At 48.5% G+C, this 20991-nt stretch overlaps 1 protein-coding gene across 1 annotated transcript in view; it reads right to left on the reverse strand.

Annotated features, from left to right (window-relative positions):
- Positions 1 to 20991, reverse strand: part of RAB8A (RAB8A, member RAS oncogene family) — a 262885-nt gene that overhangs the window by 147137 nt on the left and 94757 nt on the right. Inside the window, exon 4 of the mRNA XM_069649328.1 lies at positions 6311 to 6388. Within this exon, the coding sequence (XP_069505429.1) occupies positions 6311 to 6388 (78 nt within the window). The remainder of the gene's footprint in view (positions 1 to 6310; positions 6389 to 20991) is intronic.

Raw genomic sequence — 20991 nt, forward strand, 5'->3', positions numbered from 1 at the left:
GAAAGCCGGAAGCTCGATGGACTGGTTTACATGGAACTTGGATATGAATTTAGGTGAGAATCTAGGGTGTGTGCGTAAAACCAGTTTGTCCTTGTGGATAGTAAAGAAAGGATCCTGCACTGACAGAGCCTGAATTTCACTGACCCTTCTTATGGAGGTAATGGCTACTAAGAAGGCCGTTTTATAAGTCAGGTGTTTGAGACTACTTTTATGCATGGGTTCGAATGGGGGTCCCATGAGCTTAGCTAGCACCACGTTGAGGTCCCATCCTGGCGGTGGGTTCGAAATAGGAGGGTGAAGTCTCTTTACTCCTTCCATGAAGGCTTTAACCACTGGTACTTTCCACCACGAGACCTTGTTATGGGATGTGGTGTAAGCCGAGAGGGCTGCCAGGTGTACTTTCAGCGAGTTAAAAACCAACCCTGCATCCAGCAGGTGGAGCATGTATGTCACAACGTTGGAAGGAGTGCAATCAACCGGGTTGATTTGTTTATTCTGGCACCAGATAACGAATCATTTCCACTTATCAAAGTAACAGTGCCTTGTATTTGGTTTCCTGGACTCCTTTAGAATGTCCATACACCTCTGTGGTAATTTGAGATGTCCAACTCTATGACTTCAGGAGCCATGCTGCTAGGTTCATAGAGTTGGGTTCCTGATGCACTGTTTGACCCTGTTGCTGGGACAGTAGGTTGTACCAGGCTGGGAGTCTGATGGGTTCGCACACCGCCATCCTGCGTAGGTGTGGAAACCATGGTTGTCTCGCCCACATGGGAGCAACTAGGATGAGCGTCATAGATTCCTTGTTCATCTTGTACACCACCTTCCTGATGAGAGGAGTTGGTGGAAAAGCGTACGCAAACATCCCTGACCAGTTCATCCACAGGGCATTCCCTTGGGAGTCCGGCTGGGGGAACCTGGATGCAAATCCTGGGCATTGTTTGTTTTCGCTTGTGGCGAATAGGTCTATAGTGGGGAAACCCCACTGAGAGAAGAGATCTTCTACTACGTCTCTGTGAAGGACCCATTCGTGTTCTTCTGGGAGGGAGTTTCTGCTTAGAGCATCCGCTAGGGAATTGAGCTCCCCTGGAACATGTTGCGATGACAGGAAGATGTTCCGTCTGAGTGCCCATATCCATATTTTCTGGGCAAGCTTGGACAGATTTGGCGAACGAGTCCCCCCTTGCTTGTTCAGATAGAACATGGCTGTCGTGCTGTCCGTCCTGATCTGCACCGACAAGTTCAGTAGATGGGGCTCGAACGCCTTTAGCGCTCGGAATACTGCCAGAAGCTCTAGCAGATTGATGTGGTTCTTGGCTACTGAGTGAGACCAGAGACCCTGAGCTGTGTGGTGGAGATGGTGAGCTCCCCACCCAGTCAGGCATGCATCTGTAGTCACCACGGCTTGTACTTCGGGATCGTAAAAGGGTTTCCCCTTTGCGAGATTCTCTCTTGTCCACCAGTGTAGGCTCTGTACGAGTGTTGGCGAAACGACCACTAGATCGTCCCAATGACCACTTGCCTGAGACCACTGTTTCGCCAACCATTCCTGCATGGGACGCATGCGCAGACGCGCGTGGGGGACCAGGTAAATGCATGACGCCATCATGCCCAGTAACCGCATAGCTTTGCGTACTGTTATCTGTTGACCTGACTGATAATGCGGAATTTGCAGAAGTATATTCCGAATTCTCTCTTCCGAAGGGAAGGTCAATCCTTTCTGAGTATCTAGGATAGCTCCTAGAAACTGTTTTGAGGTGCTTGGCACCAGACTTGACTTTTTCTCGTTGATGGAGAAGCCTAATTCGTGGAGGAGGTCGATAGTCCTCTGAATGTTTGACCTGCAAATTCCTGGGGTTTCCCCCGTTATGAGCCAGTCGTCCAGATAAGGGTACACCGGGTTTGCTTCCCTGCGTAGGTGTGCAGCCGCTACCGCCAGTACCTTGGTGAATACCCTTGGTGTTGAAGCTATCCCGAAGGGCAGTACCTTGAATTGGTAGTGGCGACTGTCCACCTTGAAGCGCAAGTACTTTTTGTGCGCTGGGAGCATGGAAATATGAAAATAAGCATCTTTCATATCCAAGGTTGCCATGTAATCCCCCTTTTTTAGGAGGGGGATTACCTCTTGTAGCGTGGTCATACGGAATTTTTGGGGCTTGACATATTTGTTGGCAGGCCGTAAGTCCAATACTGGGCGCATTGTCAAATCTTTCTTTGGCACAAGGAAGTAAGTTGAATAGATACCCTTGTTTACCTGGTGTCCTGGGACGAGTTCTATTGCGTCCTTTTCTAGCAGAATGGCGATCTCCTCGAGAAGGATCCTTTGATGCTCTAGGGAGTGCACTCTTTGTCGTGGAGGATGATTCCGGGGACGCTGCAGTAGTTCTATACAATATCCTGCGGATACTGTTGACAGCACCCATCTGTCTGAGGTGATCCCTTCCCAAGCCTGGGTGAAGGTGGAAATGCGTCCCCCTACTGGGGTTGCGTGGCAAGGGACCCTGAACTGAGCGTCACTGTTTTGGTGGAGGCGTGCCACCGCCCTTGTTGGGGCTGCCTCTGCCTCTTCCACGACCTCTCTTGTTACCCCTGCCGTAACTCTGGGTAGACTGCTGGTTGTTATTCCATTGTGTACCTTGTCCCTGGGCATAGTTGCCTCTTTGTGAATTTTGGCCGCGTGGGCGACGAAAATTATTGTTCCCCCTCTGGTTAGGGGGTTTGTTGGTAAGCTGGCCAAGGGATTTGAGAGTCTCATATTCATCTTTGGCATTTTTAAGTGCGTCTTCGACCGCTTTCCCAAACAATAGGTCGGGTTCCACTGGCTTGTCTATTAAAGAAGCCTGGGTTTCTGTCTTGAATCCCGACTGCCGTAACCACGCATGTCTCTTGATAACAGTACCTTCTGCTATCAATCTCCCTGCGTTGTCAGCGGCGTCGAAAGTTGCTTTTAAAATGCAACCAGACACGGCTCTCCCCTCTGCCGAGATCCGAGCCAGCTGGCCCTTTAACGGTTCTGGAGCAGAGGCAATGAGCGCCGCGACTTCTTCCCATTGATGGCAATTGTAACTAGCCAACAGGGTGGTGGAATTCGCAATCCTTGCTTGGTAGGCGGACGTTGAGGCTACCTTTCTGCCAAACCCGTAAAGTTTTTTGCTCTCCTTGTCGGGAGGAGCTTCTGATGAAGATAAGGGCGTGCCAGCCCTCTTTCTAGTGTTGGTCACCACTAGGGAATCTGGTTTAAGATGTCCCTTTATATACAGAGGGTCAGACTGGGCTGCCCGGAAAATCTTTTCAATTCTGGGGTTGACAGCTCTGGTGAGGTTAGGATTCACCAGGGAAGGATCTATTCTTCGTTGGATGGATTTGAGGATAGGGATGGTCTGAGCGACCGGTCTTCTCTCTCCTACAAACTCCTCCGCGAAGTCCCTTTCCTCCTGTACACCGTGGGTGTCGATGTGGAAGTGTTCCGCTGCTCGAGCGAGAACCTCGTTAAGGAGGGGCTGGTTATCAACTGGAGAGTCAGTAACTGGGGCTTCGCTTTGTACTGGGGAATCTACTCTGTAAATTTCCTGCTCATCTTCTCCCTCCTCCAGGTCCTCATCCTCTGCATAGTAATCTGTCCCGGTTTGTTCTTCCATAATTGCAAACTCCTGGTCCTCTTCAGGGAAAACTTGTCCCTGATAACTGGGGAGTGGAGTAGAATATGGAGTGGAGTAAGGCTGAACCTTGAAGGGTTCAGGTCTTTCGACCCGGGGCTTTTTACTTAGCGGGATAGGATCGGAGGAGCCTGAGGGTGTGGCCCCTTGAGGGTTATATGAAAGAAAGTGTTCTGGGTTCTTATCATAAAAATCAGCCAAGGAAGACATCCTAGACATAACCCTGTCTATGTCTTCACTGGACCATTCCCTGGAACAGGGTATTACTTTAGCAGGTGATTTATTTTCAAGGGTAGACTTGTGTTTGCTTGTCTGCTTAGGCTTTACAGGGGTGGAAGGCTGTGCTTTCCGCTGTTTCCCCCCTTCTCCGTGCGTGGAAAAATGTTTTCCCTGTCCCTTGGGGGCCCCAGAGACTTTCGACGCCTGGCGTCGAGGGTCTGGAAAGGTATCTGTGTGCTTCGGGCGTGGGGCCTCACTGATGTTAACCGCGGTCTCGGTATCTTGGAGCGCGGCCTGGGGGTGGAAGTCGTCTTCGTCTCCCGACGATCGAACTTCCGTTAGTGTGTGTAGCGAGGCACTCTTGGCAAGAGTGGATGATTGCCTTGCGTCGTGAGGCGATCTCGATCGAGAGCGCCCAGAGGACACCGAGTCGGACCGTTCTTTTTGTGCCTCTTTCCGGGAAGTCGACGTCGTCGAGGTCCGGTTGGTCTTAGTGTGTTTAGTGTGTGTTAGGTGTGTAGCGCTTGCGTCGCCGGGGGTCTTCCCCATAGCCGCCTTGCCGGACGACCTTCCGAGGTCGGGGACCTGCGCTCGTCGGCTGTCTTTCGACGCCGTAATGCCCTCGCCGTCCGAAAGTACGGCGTCGCTGCCATCGCTGAAGGCGCCCTCCGCTGCCATGGCCTCCTGCCTGGCGTGGTGGGCCCAACGCTTTGTCGAACGGTCCTTAAGTGTTTTAGGTTTAAACCTACTACACGCTCTGCAGTTCGCTTCGGGGTGATCCCTCGGCAAGCAGAGATTGCACGTGGCGTGCCTGTCGACCCAAGGGTATTTGCGATTGCACTTGGGGCAGAATTGAAAAGGGGTACCCTCCATACGCACCTTAAGGCAGCGGGCTGCTAAGTGTAGGAATATATATAAATGTAACTATATATCAAGAGTGAAGAGTATGTACCACCCCCCACTCTCCCTACTTGTAAGGGCCGAGGCCAGCGGCCTACTAGGCCCGGGCCGAGGCCAGCGGCCTACCGAGGCCCAGATCCGTCGTGCAGCAGTCGACGGTCGATGACTTCTCCAGCCGTCGTCGAGGTTGAGGGTCGACGTTGGGGTGGGGAAGGGAATGAATAAGAATTAAAATTATAATAACAGCAAAAGTATGGCTAAGGCCAGGGAACTCCGCAAGATGCTTCCGACCAGTATGGCGGAAAAAAACAATCTGAGGATCCTACACGCGTGAGGGATCTTGGGTACAGTGGACGTCACACTAGGGATAGTATTACTGGCACGCCTGTGTCGACGCCCATTTTCGACTTTCGAAAAACAAACTGTAATACTCCGCAGCTTCCACTAGATGTCGGCCTATGCACAGCATGTGATCTAAGCAGATTCCACAAGCCTCAGAAATATATATACCATTGGGGACCTTGTAGAATCCTGATCAGTAACCTTGGTCAGACAATGACTAGTGAGCCTTTCACAGCATTTCCAATGAAAAGCCGACATCCCAGGTCCTGCATGAACTCTAATGTTAGGTCGGACTGAAACAAGTTGGGCGAAGACCTAAAAACGATCATATATAATTTCTGAAATAGTGGCCTATGACCTCCATCAACATATTTTCTTAATACATATGATGACATTGCTTTAGCTAGATAAAAACTATTACCCTGGATTCTGGTCTACACCCTTGGCCTGGACTACCAGACCACAGTTGTCATTCGGCAAGCAATGGAAAGTTTAAGGACTGCCAATTGTGTTACCTTGTGAAGAGGGATCCAGCAAACGAAATATATGGCTGGCATATAGTAAAACATTTTAAAAAACACCACCACAGTGATCGAACCAACAATGGAAATCTGGGGAACCGATAGGTGCATGCAAGCAAAAGACATAGCCAGCCAGAGGTATACTTAAGAACACAGCTGTATACCACACAGGACTGCGAAAGAAACAGTTTCTAGTCCCGAGTATTTAGCAGCAGCAGCAATCAGTAGGGGGAGCTGAATATAAGAAAAATTGTACTTCCAATATCTGATTTACACTCTTCAATGAGTTACTAATACAGAGGTTTACAGCGTATCAAAATATTTAATGGTGTTAGGATGTTCGACAGTAGCTGGAGTGTGGATCGAATAAGGTCTCTTGTTTTGAAGACTAAACTAGCCTTTGAAGAAGCATAAAATATGTGGATGGTATGCGTGACGACAAATGCAGGTTAACCAACTGCAGTTTTGAGTTTGACCGTTTACCAGAAGGCATTAAGTGGTTGTACAAAAATTGAAGAGCGTCCCTTCAAAAATTGAAGAGGATCCCTTCTATTCAAAAAGAGCATCAAATGTCAACTGCATAATAACCGAACACAAATTAGATGCCGTAAAAAATGTGTATGTTTGCACAGTCACATAACTACAATGTGTTGGGATATGTATGTCACTTACCTCTTCGATGTTCCGTATCCAATTTTTTATGTTTTCAAATGATTTCTCATTTGTGATGTCATATACCAGCATGATACCCTGTTTGCAGTGAGAAAACATACGATTAAAGACAGCACAAGAAAATGCATACCTGGGAGGAAACATTTCTTAGAAGACAAAGCAGCAACACAAAGGATCCACTATAAAGAACCCAAATACACAAGTCACTTATTCAAATCAAGCATTTTCTTTTTGCTGCTCTCCACCAATAAACTTCAATGGGACATCCTATCTTTTTGCTGTTGTCTGCATTCGGGCCTGACTTTTAGGAAGGCAATCGTAGGCGCCACCTATACTTTTGTTGCTTCAGCTCAGTTTGATGGGGAGGCTGACAAGCCCCTAAGATCATCAGTACTGGGAGACTGTTTCGCTTTGTGGAATAATTGTTATTTTTACACCATGAATGATTAGTGCACTTAATACCAGAGATTGGTTTCCAAGCGCAGGATGGGTTTTGCGCTGATTTGCCTTGCTACCAAGACAAACCCGTTGCCCACAAGCTATGCCAGCCCCCTCACCTGAAGTGCGATTAGGACACTGTCCCTATGACTTTCTAACTTTGGTGTTCCAGATAACGTGTCCAGGATGGGCTAGCGGCAGCAGATATTTTTCTACTTTTACATTTAACTGCATAATGCCATTTAGAATACCAGTGGCAGTGCCACACATTTTTCACCTGTCCTTTGGCCATTTTGTGGCTTGCCATTCTTTCTGCCCTCTAGACCCAGAACTGCCACATATGGAAAACTCTTTCCTGAGCAAATATGGCAGTCTATGTGGCCAGTTGTGGCAGCTGGTCTGTCTGGACCCAGTCCACATCCACACCAAAGTGTCTGTTGGTGGGCAGCTGTGGTGGCCCGAGGCTGTCCATGTCCATGTCCATGATTGGACAGCCCCTGCCAGTTTGCAATGGTGAGCTTGGGGCGACTTCAGTTCAAATCCTGGATAAAAGCAGGAATCCAGCAGTCATAACAATCGTTTGAGCCACGAGCACTACAAAGTGCAGCGTGCAGATAACCAGAGGATGACTCTTGCAGCCAACCAGCATTGCCTGAAGTAAAGTCCTGATGAAGCCCTGCTCCAAACTCTCCTGGTCTCCAGAAGGCCGTAGTCTATGCTTCCACCCCTGGACTGGTAGCAACAACCTGCCCTGAGCCCCGGCTCAAAAATTCATGCCTGCTGAGCATTCGGAAGTGTCCCAGGTCCACCCAGTGGACTAACCATCCCTTCTGGGCTACCTTGCTGCTCCGGTCGCCATACAAAGTTCAGCCTTTGAGCTCTGCAGGTCTTTAAATTAGGGGAAGATACCAGTGCCTCCAGTTTTAGGCTTCTTGACTGAAGAGAAGCCGTGCATAGTCTAGATGTTAGGCAAGATTGTATGCAGTACCCTTTAGATGCACTACAACCCTGACCTGGCAATAGGAACCCAACCTTTGGTATAGGTCTTTACTACACAGGTTGTTAGTGTGGTTGAGTAGCCAGGCTCATCTCAAGAGGGGTCGATGTGAGCTGTAGGGGAGTTACAGAGATTCAGTGACAAGTATTCAAATAAACTCTTACAAGGTTCCTTGATTAAACAACTATTTATCAGATTAAGCCTTCTTCCTTCAAAAATACACACCCAAGGCATGAATTAGTTTTTCAAATTTCAAGATTGCTAAATAAACATATTTTGATAAGCAATCTAATTTATATGATTAGCAATTGTTGGATTATTTTCAATCGAAAGGTAAGTTAATTACAATGAGTGGACTGTATTACAGTTGATTAGACACTACTTTTGTTTTAAATTTGCAAAGTCATTTTCGAATTCTGTTGTGCACTTTAGCATTTGGCTTCCCTTTTTAAATAGGACTACAAATAGCATAAAGCAAAGTGGTGTGATCTTAAAAGCTGGGACTTGCTGTACAAGTTACAAAAGGCAATATACAACTTAGATTTCCAAACTCTTCTATTGGTTTAGCGACTTAAGACCCTGGCATAAAGGCAAATAGTTGTAATCCTAGGACACTGGGTGACAGCTTGCTGTTGAGAAACAAAAAATGCAGTTTAACAAAGCAACTTATTTTTTATGTGACCAATAAGCAGTCCACATGGAAATGGAATAGACCGCTTATTCTTTTTTTCAGATTACATTTTGTAATTAAATGTTCACATTAAGTAGCCAACTGAGCAGCGTGAGGTTTTCATTTTGGAAGGAGGTTAACCAACACCCCTGCCCACCGCCACCCCATTCAGCCGAGGTGACCTTGGCCCTTGAAACCAATTCACAAGTGGAGAAAGAGGCACATCCAGCAAGGTGGCCCGCTGGGCAGTCCCAGCCAGTGTGTTATCCACCTCCATTCGCCCAGGATTTTGCCCTCAAACTAGCATGCTTTCTTGCATAGTATATTTTGTTCATATATTTTCATTAAGAAATGGTAAATGGTCACTGCTGTTTCTCACCTCCCCCACCCCCCTCCCAAGTATAAATCACACTAATAAGCATTTGTAACTTAATTTTTATCCTGGAATGAGTGAGACCTTTTCTCTCACTCATGTATTTTTTATCCGATTTGGATTATGGGTTTCCTTTGTTTTTGGAGTCTGACAAACTCCATAGGCATCTACTTTTTGTATGGTGACACAGCACCTTCAGTGCAGTGTCTCGGGGAAACCCTTTAGATTTCTCTTAGGTTTTAAATACCTTTTCTTGGGTGAGCCAACTACAGTTCCCAAGAACAGTAAAGTTAAATTGACTTTACTTCCTTTTCTCTTTGTAGGTCCAGCACACCTCATCTTGTGTGGAGTGCTGGGGGGGTTACTCCGTAGCCCTTTTCCTACCTACTCATGTAACATTTTTTATTTCACCCTCACTACTTTAAATGGCTGGTGGCAGTGGTTGAAATGTTCCTACCATTGTGCTTTTCTGCTGCAGGCTGAACCCTCAGCTGCAGTATCAAATGGCCTTGGTCTACTTTTTTCGCCATTTCTTGTTTGCAAGGTCTTTCTTGGGTTTTACTCTGTATGCCAAACCAGGTTTAACCCATTTGTTCGCTTTGGCGGTTTCAGTACTGAAACCCGCCTCTGGCTCCAGTGTGTCTGGCAGGGCAGGAAGTGAGGGAGGTGCCTGAAACTCCCCCACCCTTCATCTCCAGGGCAACATGAATGCATCCAGTCCCGATTGGCTGGCTGGCTGGCTTTGCAGACAGCCACCCTGCAGTGCGAGTGACAGCTAGGCTGTGCATGAATGGGAGAAACGTGCATAAAAAGGCAAGGCTTCTTGGACTGAAGACAGTCGACCACTGGAAAGAAAAACCCAAAGAAAACATGACAGACGCTGGCTGCATCCTTCTGCACCTTTGAATTGCCCGGTGAAGCCCTGCTGCTGTGCTGAAACTTTCTGCGCGAGAGAAGCTCCGGAAAGGAGGACTTCTTCCCTTTGGGTTAGTGGGACCAACTAACCGAGAAACTTTGCTGAAGATCTTCCCCAACTGACTGCACTTCTTTGCTGATGCTGGAACAGAGTGCCAAGGGTCGAGAAATATAGTCTAGTGCAATGTCTGTAATCCAGCCAAAAGCTCCAGGGGTCTCCCGAGGCCCTCCCGAAGCAGGACAACCCAAGCTCGAGTCACCTCACCAGTGGCTGGACTCAAAGAAGCCAAACCGGTGTCCAAGATCCGCAGTGGTGCAGTTTACTGCGCACTGAAACCATGAAGTGCCACTGAATTGAAAAGGGCCCCCTCCGTACTGCTGTGCAGGAGTGCTCCAGACGTCCTCCCTCTTGTCCCCACAACTGAGGCCCAGGAACACAGGATCTGCAACACTGCAACCAGGGCAGAAGCCAGCTGAATCCTCTTCTTCTAATCTACGGTACTGTTCTGACTAAAGGGTACTTATCTTTGTCTGTAGCTTGCTTTTCTCTGTTGAGACTTGCAGTTGCTGCTTCTCTGGAGTTGATTTCAGCTCTAAATAACAACTTGTGACCCAACAGTGATTTCCTACAACAAACTCTTGTGCAAGACCTTTTGCCATTTAGAAGTTCCTCAGCTTGATAGACTTTGTTCCAAATTGACTTTGGCAGTCCTGGCTCCCTACAGGCTCCAACTCATTGACGGATTCTTACTGTCCCTCATAGGTGATACATTGATTTTTAACTAATATTGCTGGGAAAGGTTTTTAATCTAGACTTCATTGGGAGATTGAAGTGCTCACATGCTCAGAGAACCGGTTATCCTTTTTCCTTCCTTAACCTTTCCTTTCTACCAAACTCAGAATTTTCCAAAATACAAAAAGTGATATATAAATGCCAATACTGTCCTAGTTAGTGAAGTCAAGTTAGGGTGTTGGAAGTGTGTATGAAGCATCTCTAAAAAGTATCAACTTGCTTTGCCTGGATTCTGAGAACGCAATTTGAAGTGTATTTTTATTGTTGCACATTGCCCTTTTTTAAAGAAGGCTTATTTAAAACTGACCGTTAAATAATTATTGTACTAGAAAACCTTCAGTGTAAGTGTTATTAGGATACTTGTATTTGTGGATTTTGATGCTACAGCTCACATTTAGCCCACTTGAGATAAGTCTGGCTGCTCTGTCACACTACCAACTTGTGTAGTACAGGCCTCTACCAATAGGTGGGTTACCCAATACCAAGAGGACTAGGCTGGTGTGGTCTCCTGAGGGTTATTACATCAATTCTTGCCCAACGCAGTGCTAGTTTGCACAGACTTGGAGATTGTGTACCTCCCTACCCCCGCTCGTTTGTTTACATAAAACACGGCCGTGGTACTGTCTGTAAGGACTAGGACTGTTGTATGCTACCTGTGTTTTGAAGGCTTGAAGTGCTTTGAGAATCGCTAGTAGTTCCAGAAGGTTGATGGGTTTCCTTGTTAGTGCCTGTGTCCACAGGCCATGAGCAGTGCGATGCATAGGTGAGCGTGCCACCCAGTCATAGAAGCTTGTGTTGGGAGTGGCCTTGATCGCTGGTGTGTGGAAAGGTTGTCCCCTTTAGTAGATGGTTTCTGTTCCACCACTCTAGCGATTGAACCAGAGGTTGCAAAACCACCAATAGATCCTCCCCCGAGACACCATGCTTGCGACCACTGTTTCGCTCGCCACTCTTTCATTGGATGCAAGCGCAGCCTGGCGTAAGGCACTAAGTAGATGCAGGAAGCAATCATTCCCAGCCGGCGCATCGCCTTTTGTACAGTCAACTGACAACCGGCTACGTACTGGTGTTTGACAATGCATGTTTTGGACCCTCTCTTCGGAGGGGTAGACTAGGACTATGTCAGTTTTGATTAGTGCCCTCAGAAATTGCTTTACTTGGCTAGGAACTAGACTTTTTGTTTATGGAGAAGCCCAATTGAAACAGCACATTGATTGTTTGCTGCATGTTTTGAATGCGCTGCTGGAGGGGCAGGTGGGGAGGGGGTTGTCCAAGTAAGGGTACACTGGAATGGACTGCCTTTGCAAGTGGGCAGCCACCACGGCTAGGACCTTTGTGTATACCCTGGGGGCTGAAGCAATGCCGAATGGTAGCACTTTGAATTGGTAGTGCTCATCTCCCAATTTGAATCCGAGGTATTTTTTGTGCACTAGCAACATTGAAATATGAGAGTATGCATCTTTAATGTTTAACGTCGCAATGTAATCCCCCCCCCATCTTTAACTGATGATTTCCCGTAACATTGTCATTTTTGTGGTTGGAAAGGCGTGTTTACAGGGCGCAGGTCCAGCACTGGGTACATTGTTAGATTTGTCTTTGAAACAAGGAAGTACATTCAATAAATAGCTTGATTTTGGTTCCATGAAGGGCACCAGCTCAATGGCTCCTTTTTGTAACAGGATTCCCATTTCCTCCTTGAGAATGTGGAGATGTCCCGAGGACATGAGTCTTACGCGAGGTGGATGGTGGCGAGGTGCTTCGAGGAACTAAGTATCCCTTGGCCACTTTATCGAAGACCCAGCCGTCTGACGTTATTCCCTCCCATTTTTGTGCAAAAAGAGTGTTAGGCAACCCACGACTGGGGATGCTTGGGAGGGAACATGGATGAGCACGTCTGTTGCGCCTCTAGAGGCTACAGCCCTGCCTCATCCTTTCCTGTGGCAATACCCACGCTGCTGGTACTGAAAGGACGGAGTGCGTGTACGAAGGCGCCAGACGTTCATGCTCTGGCTCTGCCCAGTTTTCCTGAGCCTTGTGCCGGAAAATGTCAGTGTGTATTGAATGCTCGCCTTTGGAACAAGGGTTTGCTGGAAATCTGATCACGGGTCTTAATGGTCTTGTGCTCCTTTGCTCTCTCCAGCTTTTCGTCAACAGCTTTACCAAAGAGGAGATCGTCCTCAATGGGCATATTAATTAGGGCCACTTGTGTCTCTATATGATATGTATTTTATTTGTATCGCGCTCGTACACAAGTGTTTCAGAGCGCAACAAGGCAAGGGAGGGGAGGGTAACAGGGGAGAACAAACAACAATCTTATTAGGCCCAGTGACATTGAGAACGTGCAAGTGCATGGGAAAGGGGAAAAGTGCATGGGGCGAGGGATGTGGAAAGTGCAGAGTAGAAGAGAAAAGAGAAATAATAAGAAATAAAATAAATAGATAAAAGAGGCAATAAACAGTGGTAGTGCAGCCAGCAAGTGGCAAGTGCTAGGTTTACGGCAACAGACTGGGTAGGACGAAATGAGTGCAGAAAAAGAAAATGGGGGGAGGGGAGAAACATTGTATGGATACAGATACAGTCCCCAGTGCAAGGGGTGGCCAGGAGGGTGGCAGGGTGAGCAGGTACCTGAGCCCAGGGGACAGAGGGTGGCCAGGTGCAGTGCCAAGAGAGCAGATCAGCAGGGGAGAGAGGGAGCGAAGGCAAAAGCAAAGAGGAAGGTCTTGAGGTGCTTCCGGAACCAGAGATGGTTCTCCTCAAGTTTTAGAGTGGCAGGGAGGCTGTTCCAGAGGGAGGCGCCAGCTGAAGACAGATCTACCCCCAGCTCGTTTCTTTGAAAAACGACGGACCCTGAGGGAGTTGGAGGTAGAGGAACAAAGAGCTTGAGTGGGGAGGTATTTGCGGAGGGATAGCTGAAGGTATTTTGGACCCAGGCTCCAGAAAGCTTTGTGGACAATGCAGAGGGTTTTGAATTTAATCCTTGCATCCACTGGGAGCCAATGGACAAATTTCAGAGCTGGAGAGATACAGTCCGAGGGCTTGAGGTCAAGGAAGAGTCTTGCAGTCCTGTTCAGGTCTAGTTGCAGATGGCGGAGAGTAGAGGCAGGTAGATTTAGAAAGAGGATGTTACAATAGTCAAACCTAGAGAGAACCAGAGTTCGGGAGACAGTGAGCTTCCGGGGAAAGGATAGGAAAGGCAGAGTACCTCTGAGGAGGTGGAGTAGGAAGTTTGACTTTTTGGAGACCTCAGAGATGTGGGCGGAGAAGGAAAGTGTGGCGTCAAAGATGACCCAGAGGTTCTTAGTTTCGCAGGTGGGGGTAGGAGGAGGGCCAAGGGAGGCCAGCCAGAGAGTGAGGGGAAAGGATGGTGAAGGTGTGCTGATGGGTAGGATCTCCGTCTTGCTGGCATTCAGATAAAGATCATTGGCGGCACACCAATCTTGAATGGCAGTTAGGCAATCAGATGAGAGGGAGAGGAGGTGGCCGAGGGAAGCCTAAAAATGAGTGGAGTGTTGTCAGCGTAGCACTAGAAATTTGAGCAGAAAATGGCAATGCAGTGGGCGAGAGTTGCCCGGTATTGGTTGAAAAGCCAGGGCGAGAGGTTAGACCTCTGGGGAACACCACAGGTAGAGGAAGATAGATGTTAGGAAGGACCCAAGTTGGACCTGGAAGGGTCGATCAGAGAGGAAGGAGCTCAGCCAGGCCAGATCCTGATCAGTGATATCCAGGTTATCACAGAGACAGTTGAGCAGGATGGTATGGTTGACTGTGTCGACGGCAGAAGAGAAAGAGTAGGATGAGGACAGAGGGAATGTTAGAGTCAAGGTTGGAGAGCAGATGTTCACAGTGTTAAGGAGAGCAGTTTGTGCTTCTGGCCGCTCTGAAACCAGACTGGTGGTCATGGAGACAGCCAACAGAATCAGAATGAAGGTTAAGCTGAGAGATGGCCAGCTTTTCCAGGAGTTTTCCCAGAAAGGGAGTAATGGAAATTGGGTGATAGTTAGCTGACAGGAAGGATCAGCTGTGGGTTTCTTGAGAAGAGAATGCACAAGGGAGTGCTTCGGATGGGGAAGGAACCAGGGGCAAAGGAGGGGTTGCAGAAATCGTCAAAGGCCGGAACGAGGGTGTCAATGTGATCCTTAATGGTTTTAGAGGAACATGGATGAACCTGTTTTGACAAGGCTTTCATAGATCGAATTTGTCTAGCGACCTCATCAAGAGACACAGAGGGTGGGGGTTGGTTGTTTGAGGGGGGGGGGGGAACCCACAAGCATAGATTGAGAGGTAATGGGAGCAGGAGGAGAGGGAGGTTTTTGAGATAAGTGCAAGGCAAGGGCATTGCAGAGAGCCTGGGAGGCAAGGAGGGGTAGAGACTGCAGAAGGGTTGGCAAGCTCCTTGCAGATTTTAAAAAGAGTTTGGCCGAGTTGTTAGATGCCACAGAGACACAGGCTTTAATGTGGAATCTCTTCTTGGTGCATACAGAGAGTCGGTATTGCCTTTGGAGCAGGCGACAGGCCAGTTTGTCAGAGGATGAACAAGAAGCCCTCCATTTCCTCTCAGCCGCCCTACACTTCGGTTTAAATGTAGCTAGGTCGGAGTCAAACCAGTAATTGCATTTGGCTTTGGACTTCAAGCGGATCCTCATGACAGGGGCAGGAGCATCAGAAATAGAGTAGAGAAGGGACGGGGTTGTGTCCGGGTGAGAGTCAGCCAGAGGAAGGCGGGGGCGGGGGGGGGGGGCAGGGGAGTATAGAAGGTGTCAGAGAAAGCCACAACTGACACACGCTTCATAGGTCGGATGTCCAAGAAAGTAGGTGGCAGTGTTGGGGTGGGCTTGGCTTTGGAGGATGGGGGGGAAAGAAGAGTGCAAGATGCGAGGAGAGAAGGCAGAGTGGTCACTACAGAAGAGAGGAGTGGTCAGAGGGATAGAGAGGGGGAGCAGCTAGAGGAGATCAAGACATCAAGTGTGTCCCCTGCAGAGTGTTGGACTAGAGGGGAGGATAGTGAGGGAATCGCAGATGTCGCAAAAGAGCAGAGATGAGGGGCAGGGATAATCGAGGTGGATGTCGAGGTCACCAAGGAGGAGTTGAGTGGATGAGGCTAGGATGGCGGAGGAGAGGTCAGCCCACTTGGAGAGAAAAGAGGTGATTTGCCCAGGGGGACGGTAGAGTAGCAACAGTAAGAGTGGCTAGGAGAGATTGAGAGCCGCAGACAAAGCAATCGAAAGAGGAGTAAATCTGAGCGGGAATGATAGTAGCAGGAATCCACTCAGGAAAGATCCAGGCTACGCCACCTCCAGGCCGAGTGGATCTGGGTGTGGAGAGGTCCTTGTAGTCATCAGGGAGGAAAGTGTCGAAGCTTTGACAGAGCTGGCTGTGAACCATGTCTCCGTAAGAAAGGACATCAAGATCCAGTTCAAGGAGGTGGCAGGTGTCAGAGGAGTGGGATAACAGAGCAAGAGTTGTGTCAAGATGAAGCAGGTTACCGTCCTCAAAGACCTCTTGGGGAAGGGTACATATCAGAGGTACGGCAGAATTGCATGCAGTGCCCTTTGGGAACACTACACACAAGACTGCAGGTGTAAGCACAATCTCACCTTTGGTATAAATCTGTACTACACAGTTTTGTGGTAGCAGGGCTGAGCAGCCAGGCTTATCTCAAGAGGGATGTAATAAGTAAGTAATAAGCAGCTCAATATCACATCAATACACTACAGTACCAACCCAATAGGTTTCTAAACAAGTTACATGTGGTCGACTCTGCCTTCCAAGTCCCCAGAGACCTGCTTTTAAATGGTTTTTCTCCCATTCATTCCAGCGTAGCTGTCTCACCCAGCAGGGTGGCTGTCCTTGCCGGACAGTCAGCCAGCCAATCACGCCAGAGTGCATTCAGGTCTCCTAGGAGACGAAGCACGGTGAGTTTCGGGCACCTCCCTCACATCCTGTCCACCCCAGACACTCAGGCGCCAGAGCAGGGCTTCAGTACAGAAGCCCGCCAAAGGCAAACGAACAAAGGGACCAAACCTGGTTTGGCGTGCAGAGAAACACTAGAAGGACCTTTCCAAAAAGAAATGGTGAAAAAAGTCAGTTGGAATCGGTTTACAGGATGGGGCTCAGACGCCATCTTGAAAAACATGGCTCCAGTGGATTTCAGCGACCGGCGCGTTTAAACGGGTCACGGTCAGAGAAATCATGGCAATACCACTGCCACCAGCCATTCTGAGGGGAAAGGGTAGCTTTTGAGGGCTACATGAGTTTTCTAGGCATAGGGAACACTAGATATTCCCGCCAGCACTCTGCTGTAAGGCAGGGTGTGCTGGGTCTAGCAATTTAAAAAGACTAGCAAAGTCAATTTAACTTTACATTTGCTGGGAGACAGTAGTCAGTCCCACAGAAGGTATTTAAACCTTGGGAAGTCTAAAAGACATCCATGTGCCACTGCACGGAGGGTGCTATGCGACACATAAGAAAAAGATGATGCCTATGGGGTTGTCTAAAACTCCATATCCGAACACCACAAAAGTAACATCAAAATACATGAGTGGGAAAAAAGGCTCACGTTCTTTCTGGGTAAAAATTAAAGTCCTAGAAATCCAGCAAAGATACTGGGGGTCTCAAAAGGTAAGGGAAATTAGCACATTTATGAGAATTCTTCCTAACAACGGCAGACAAGGCATTCGAAAGAGGAGTAAATCTGAGTGGGAATGATAGTAGCGGGAATCCACTCAGGAAAGATCAGAGCTATGCCACCCCCAGGCCAAGTGGATCTGGGTGTGGAGAGGATCTTGTAGCCATCAGGGAGGAGTCTGTCAAAGCTTGTGACAGAGCTGGCGGTGAACCATGTCTCTGTAAGACCAAGGACATCAAGGTCCAGTTCTTCAAGGAGATGGCAGATGTCAGGGGGAGTGTTGACAGCAGAGAGAGAGAGTTGAGTGGCAAGATATACAGATACAGATCAGAGGTAGGCCTTGCGGAGTTGTGGAGGTATTCTGAAGTGAGGCAGAGGAGTAAGGAGTGGGCGAGGTAGCCAAGGAATGAGGGGGGACAGATTGAGATGAAAGGAAGTTGATGAGGCAAGGAAACCGCCTATCGAATAGGAGGAGATTGGCCCGAGGACCTTGGACCATGGCAGTGCCATTTAGGTAGACATTAAGGACGACTCTGGAGGAGTCGAAAGAAGCCACGAGGACTTCCCAGCGAGTGCCACCATTAATAGAAAAGGAGGAGACAGAGCAGCGCACAGATCACATGGGGGGTCCATAGATCCAGCAAAGGAACAACAAAGAGGATATCAGCGAGGGTCTGTCTAGAAGAGGTGCTTGTACAGGTATCAGTGATAGCGAGACCTGGGCTGGAGGCCAAGATATCCTTTTTAAAATTCTTCTTCCAGACTTCGTGAGAAGAGAAGGCTAGTTGATAGAGAAGCGGTTGGAATAGATGGAAGAAACAGTAAGCGCCATGAGTGGGAAGAAAGAGACCGAGGAAGGCATAAGCAAGTACAGCGGTCTAGAAACAATCACTGGGATAGCAGGTTACAATCAATGGCCAAAGTTATAAGCAAAAAACAACCAAGTCTGAATTTCAAGTGAAAAGCAAAAATACAACCAAGTTTGAACTTCAAGATTAAATGAGGGCCCAGAGGTTAAGGTGTTTGAAAGTAGGAGAGAGATGGTAACGGTGAGTACAGAAAGAGCTTCAATTGAGTACGTAGCAGGGAAAGCTGAGAGTTCCTGACAAAAGTGGAAGTACAGGAAAATCAAGCAGTGGGAACCGACACATGAAGATTATGGTAAGAGTCATGGTAGTCCAATAGTACAGGGGTAGCAGCCTCAGTGTAATGCTCACCTTGTTTCCGCGGGGGCGCTGATCCGTCAGGGGGGCTACTTCTGAGACGTCTGGAATTCCCTGCTACTATGGTTCTCCTAGCAGAGGAAGGGGAACCACCTTTATAGTGAAGGCACGCTCTCCATCCTGCTTAATTCAGCAGGGGCACCGTTTGTCCAGTTAATTCACTGGAGCTTCGTGCGGTGTAAGGTGCCCAGACCTGCTGCGACTCCTCTCAGGTATTCGTTTTTTGATCTTGTCTTTCTTGAATTAGCTTTCTCACTTCCACGTTCCTCTCATGTGTTGTATTTTATGAGTCTTTTCTCTGCCAGTCTTTATTGTACTAATGTCCTTCTCCTTTCCTTTGACAGTTGTTGCTGCAGTACCTACACGTATGCCTACTGTTGCTGCGGTACCAACACATGTTAAGCACTTGGTGGGATCGATACTTCAATACGTGGCAAGTATAGTTTTTCGTTACGAGCGTTACAGAGTATTTTCCATGTTCACTAACCCTGTTCTTTTGTCTTTCAGTCACCAGGCGCGGAGCTATGTTCCGGATCGCAGATGATCGAAGATGCGGACAGGTAAGCGCGTGCAAAATGGAGTGGCCGCTGTATCAGAGGACCCTGGTAAATTGATCCGGATTGTGAAGATGTTGCGGTCGTGCAGCAGGCGTTCCTGATCAAGGTAAGCTGGTCTGGAGTTGATGGATCTTGGATGCTGAGCGGCGGTGAGCACGTGCTGCTACTTGGAAGCAGAACACCACGAAGCACAGATTGCTGGAAGGGTGTGGCTTATATAGAGGGCCCCGCCCAAGGATGCAACCACACCCTGAAGACTGGACCGCATGAAGGAGTTTATGCAGCTCTCTACCTGCCATGTTGGATCACCAAGAGTAGTGCTGACACACCTGATCATTTCTTATGAGCCTGGTGCCAAAGGCGTCAGGCAAGAGTCCAGGTGGGCCCTTTTCCATTCCTAAAGGGGCTTGTACCCTTGCCATATTCCTGATGTCGTGCCATGACCCCTAGTGTTATCTTGGGGCAACACTGAGTCATGACAGTCAGGGAGGGTTTGGTGTGGCAGAAAGTCTCATCTGGCGACCTGTAAAAGCGGATAGGGAAGCGGACAGGGACCTTAAAAGTGGGCCTTGGAACAGGGGCCTGCTCACACCTCCCATTCTCTCGTTGGTTGGAATAAGCAGCACCCCAGCCAATGCTAGAGAACTATGTAGGCCGGCAGATTACACACACTGCCTCAGTTCAGATTAGGGCTCGGGCGGCCATAATGAAAGCACTGCATGGTAAATGAGAGTGCTGGCCAGAAGAAGGAAACACCCAAAAATGGTAGTGTAGAAGGTAGCAGGATGTTTGTCCAAACAAATGCACAATGGCGCTGTGTCACACGCTCAAATTACTTCCTTCCTGCATCAATTTAATAATATTTCTGCAGCTTCAAAATTTCGCCTATAGTTCTTGTGCAGAGGTGCATCAATAATTGCACCTACGTGCACCATGGGCCTTCAGCAGCCCAGCGACAGTCAGGCAGTCCGTGGTGAGAGCAGGGATGAAAAGGACGAGGTGCGAGGCTGTAGAACCTCACAGCAGCGTTGAAAGAGTGGTAAGGGATTAACTCTGGATTAAATCCTGAGTCTCTAAACCAGGAATGTTTTTTTAAAGGAGGGTTCACTCTGCAATGACTCTACCTGAGGTGTCTGCAATCCAAGACATTCTTCAGGATGTTTTGTGAGACTGGTTTTCCCTCTGCAGCGATCTTTATAAAAAGGTGGGATTGTGCCGGTTCAGGAACTGGGTCCGGATGTTGTGAAACCTCAACCCACTGGGTGCTGCTGTAGATGGCAAGCAAGGTGGTGTTTGCAATCCTAGCAAGGTACGCAGCAGAGGTTGCAATACACTTTCCTAGCATGTACATTTTCTTGCACTCCTTGTTAGGTGTCTTGGAGGTTGAGAGTGGAACACCAGATCTTTTTTGTGATGGTCACCACCAGGGAGTCTGACTTAAGCGTGACCCTGAACGTAAAGAGGATCTGAAGGAGAGGGCATGAAGGATTTTTCCACCCAGGGGTGGATTGCCCTAGTAAAGGAGCGGGTAGACAAGGCTGGAGAGACCCTCTTTTTAATAGACTCCAGAGGAGGTGTAGTTTGGCTAATAAGTATCTTCTTGTTGAGAATATCCTCAACCAAGTCACTCCCTGAAGGGCTGGATTCGTCAGTTTTAATGCCAAAGTCGTGCACAGCCATCTTCAGCAGCTCATTGTAGTGTGGCTAGTACGCAATGGGAGGGGGAGTAACCGCTTTCTACTATGGAGGGTCAGGAGGGTCGACTAAGAGGAGATCTGGGTCATCCTGGTCCTGCAGGTAGGTATCAACACCATCCTGACTGGGTTCACCCTGATCATCTATCCACATGTCCTAGTCTGCTTGTGTGGACTGTGTACTCAAAGAGAACCGCGAGAGCTCCCCGGACGCAGGGCTGGGGCAGGAAGAGAGGGGGTGCCGCTGGAGGAGTTACACGAATCTGCTCAGAAGGCTTTAAAGGGGTGGGCAGCCTACCCATAAAATCCACAATGAGATTGTTCCCATGGCATTCTCAAATTGTGTCTGGGTCCGGGGGGGGTGGAGGGGGGGGGGGGGCGGGGGTTGCAGACAGG

Source organism: Ambystoma mexicanum, chromosome 1p (assembly GCF_040938575.1).
Source record: "Ambystoma mexicanum isolate Mex_15411 chromosome 1p, UKY_AmexF1_1, whole genome shotgun sequence".
Taxonomy (NCBI): Eukaryota; Metazoa; Chordata; class Amphibia; order Caudata; family Ambystomatidae; genus Ambystoma; species Ambystoma mexicanum.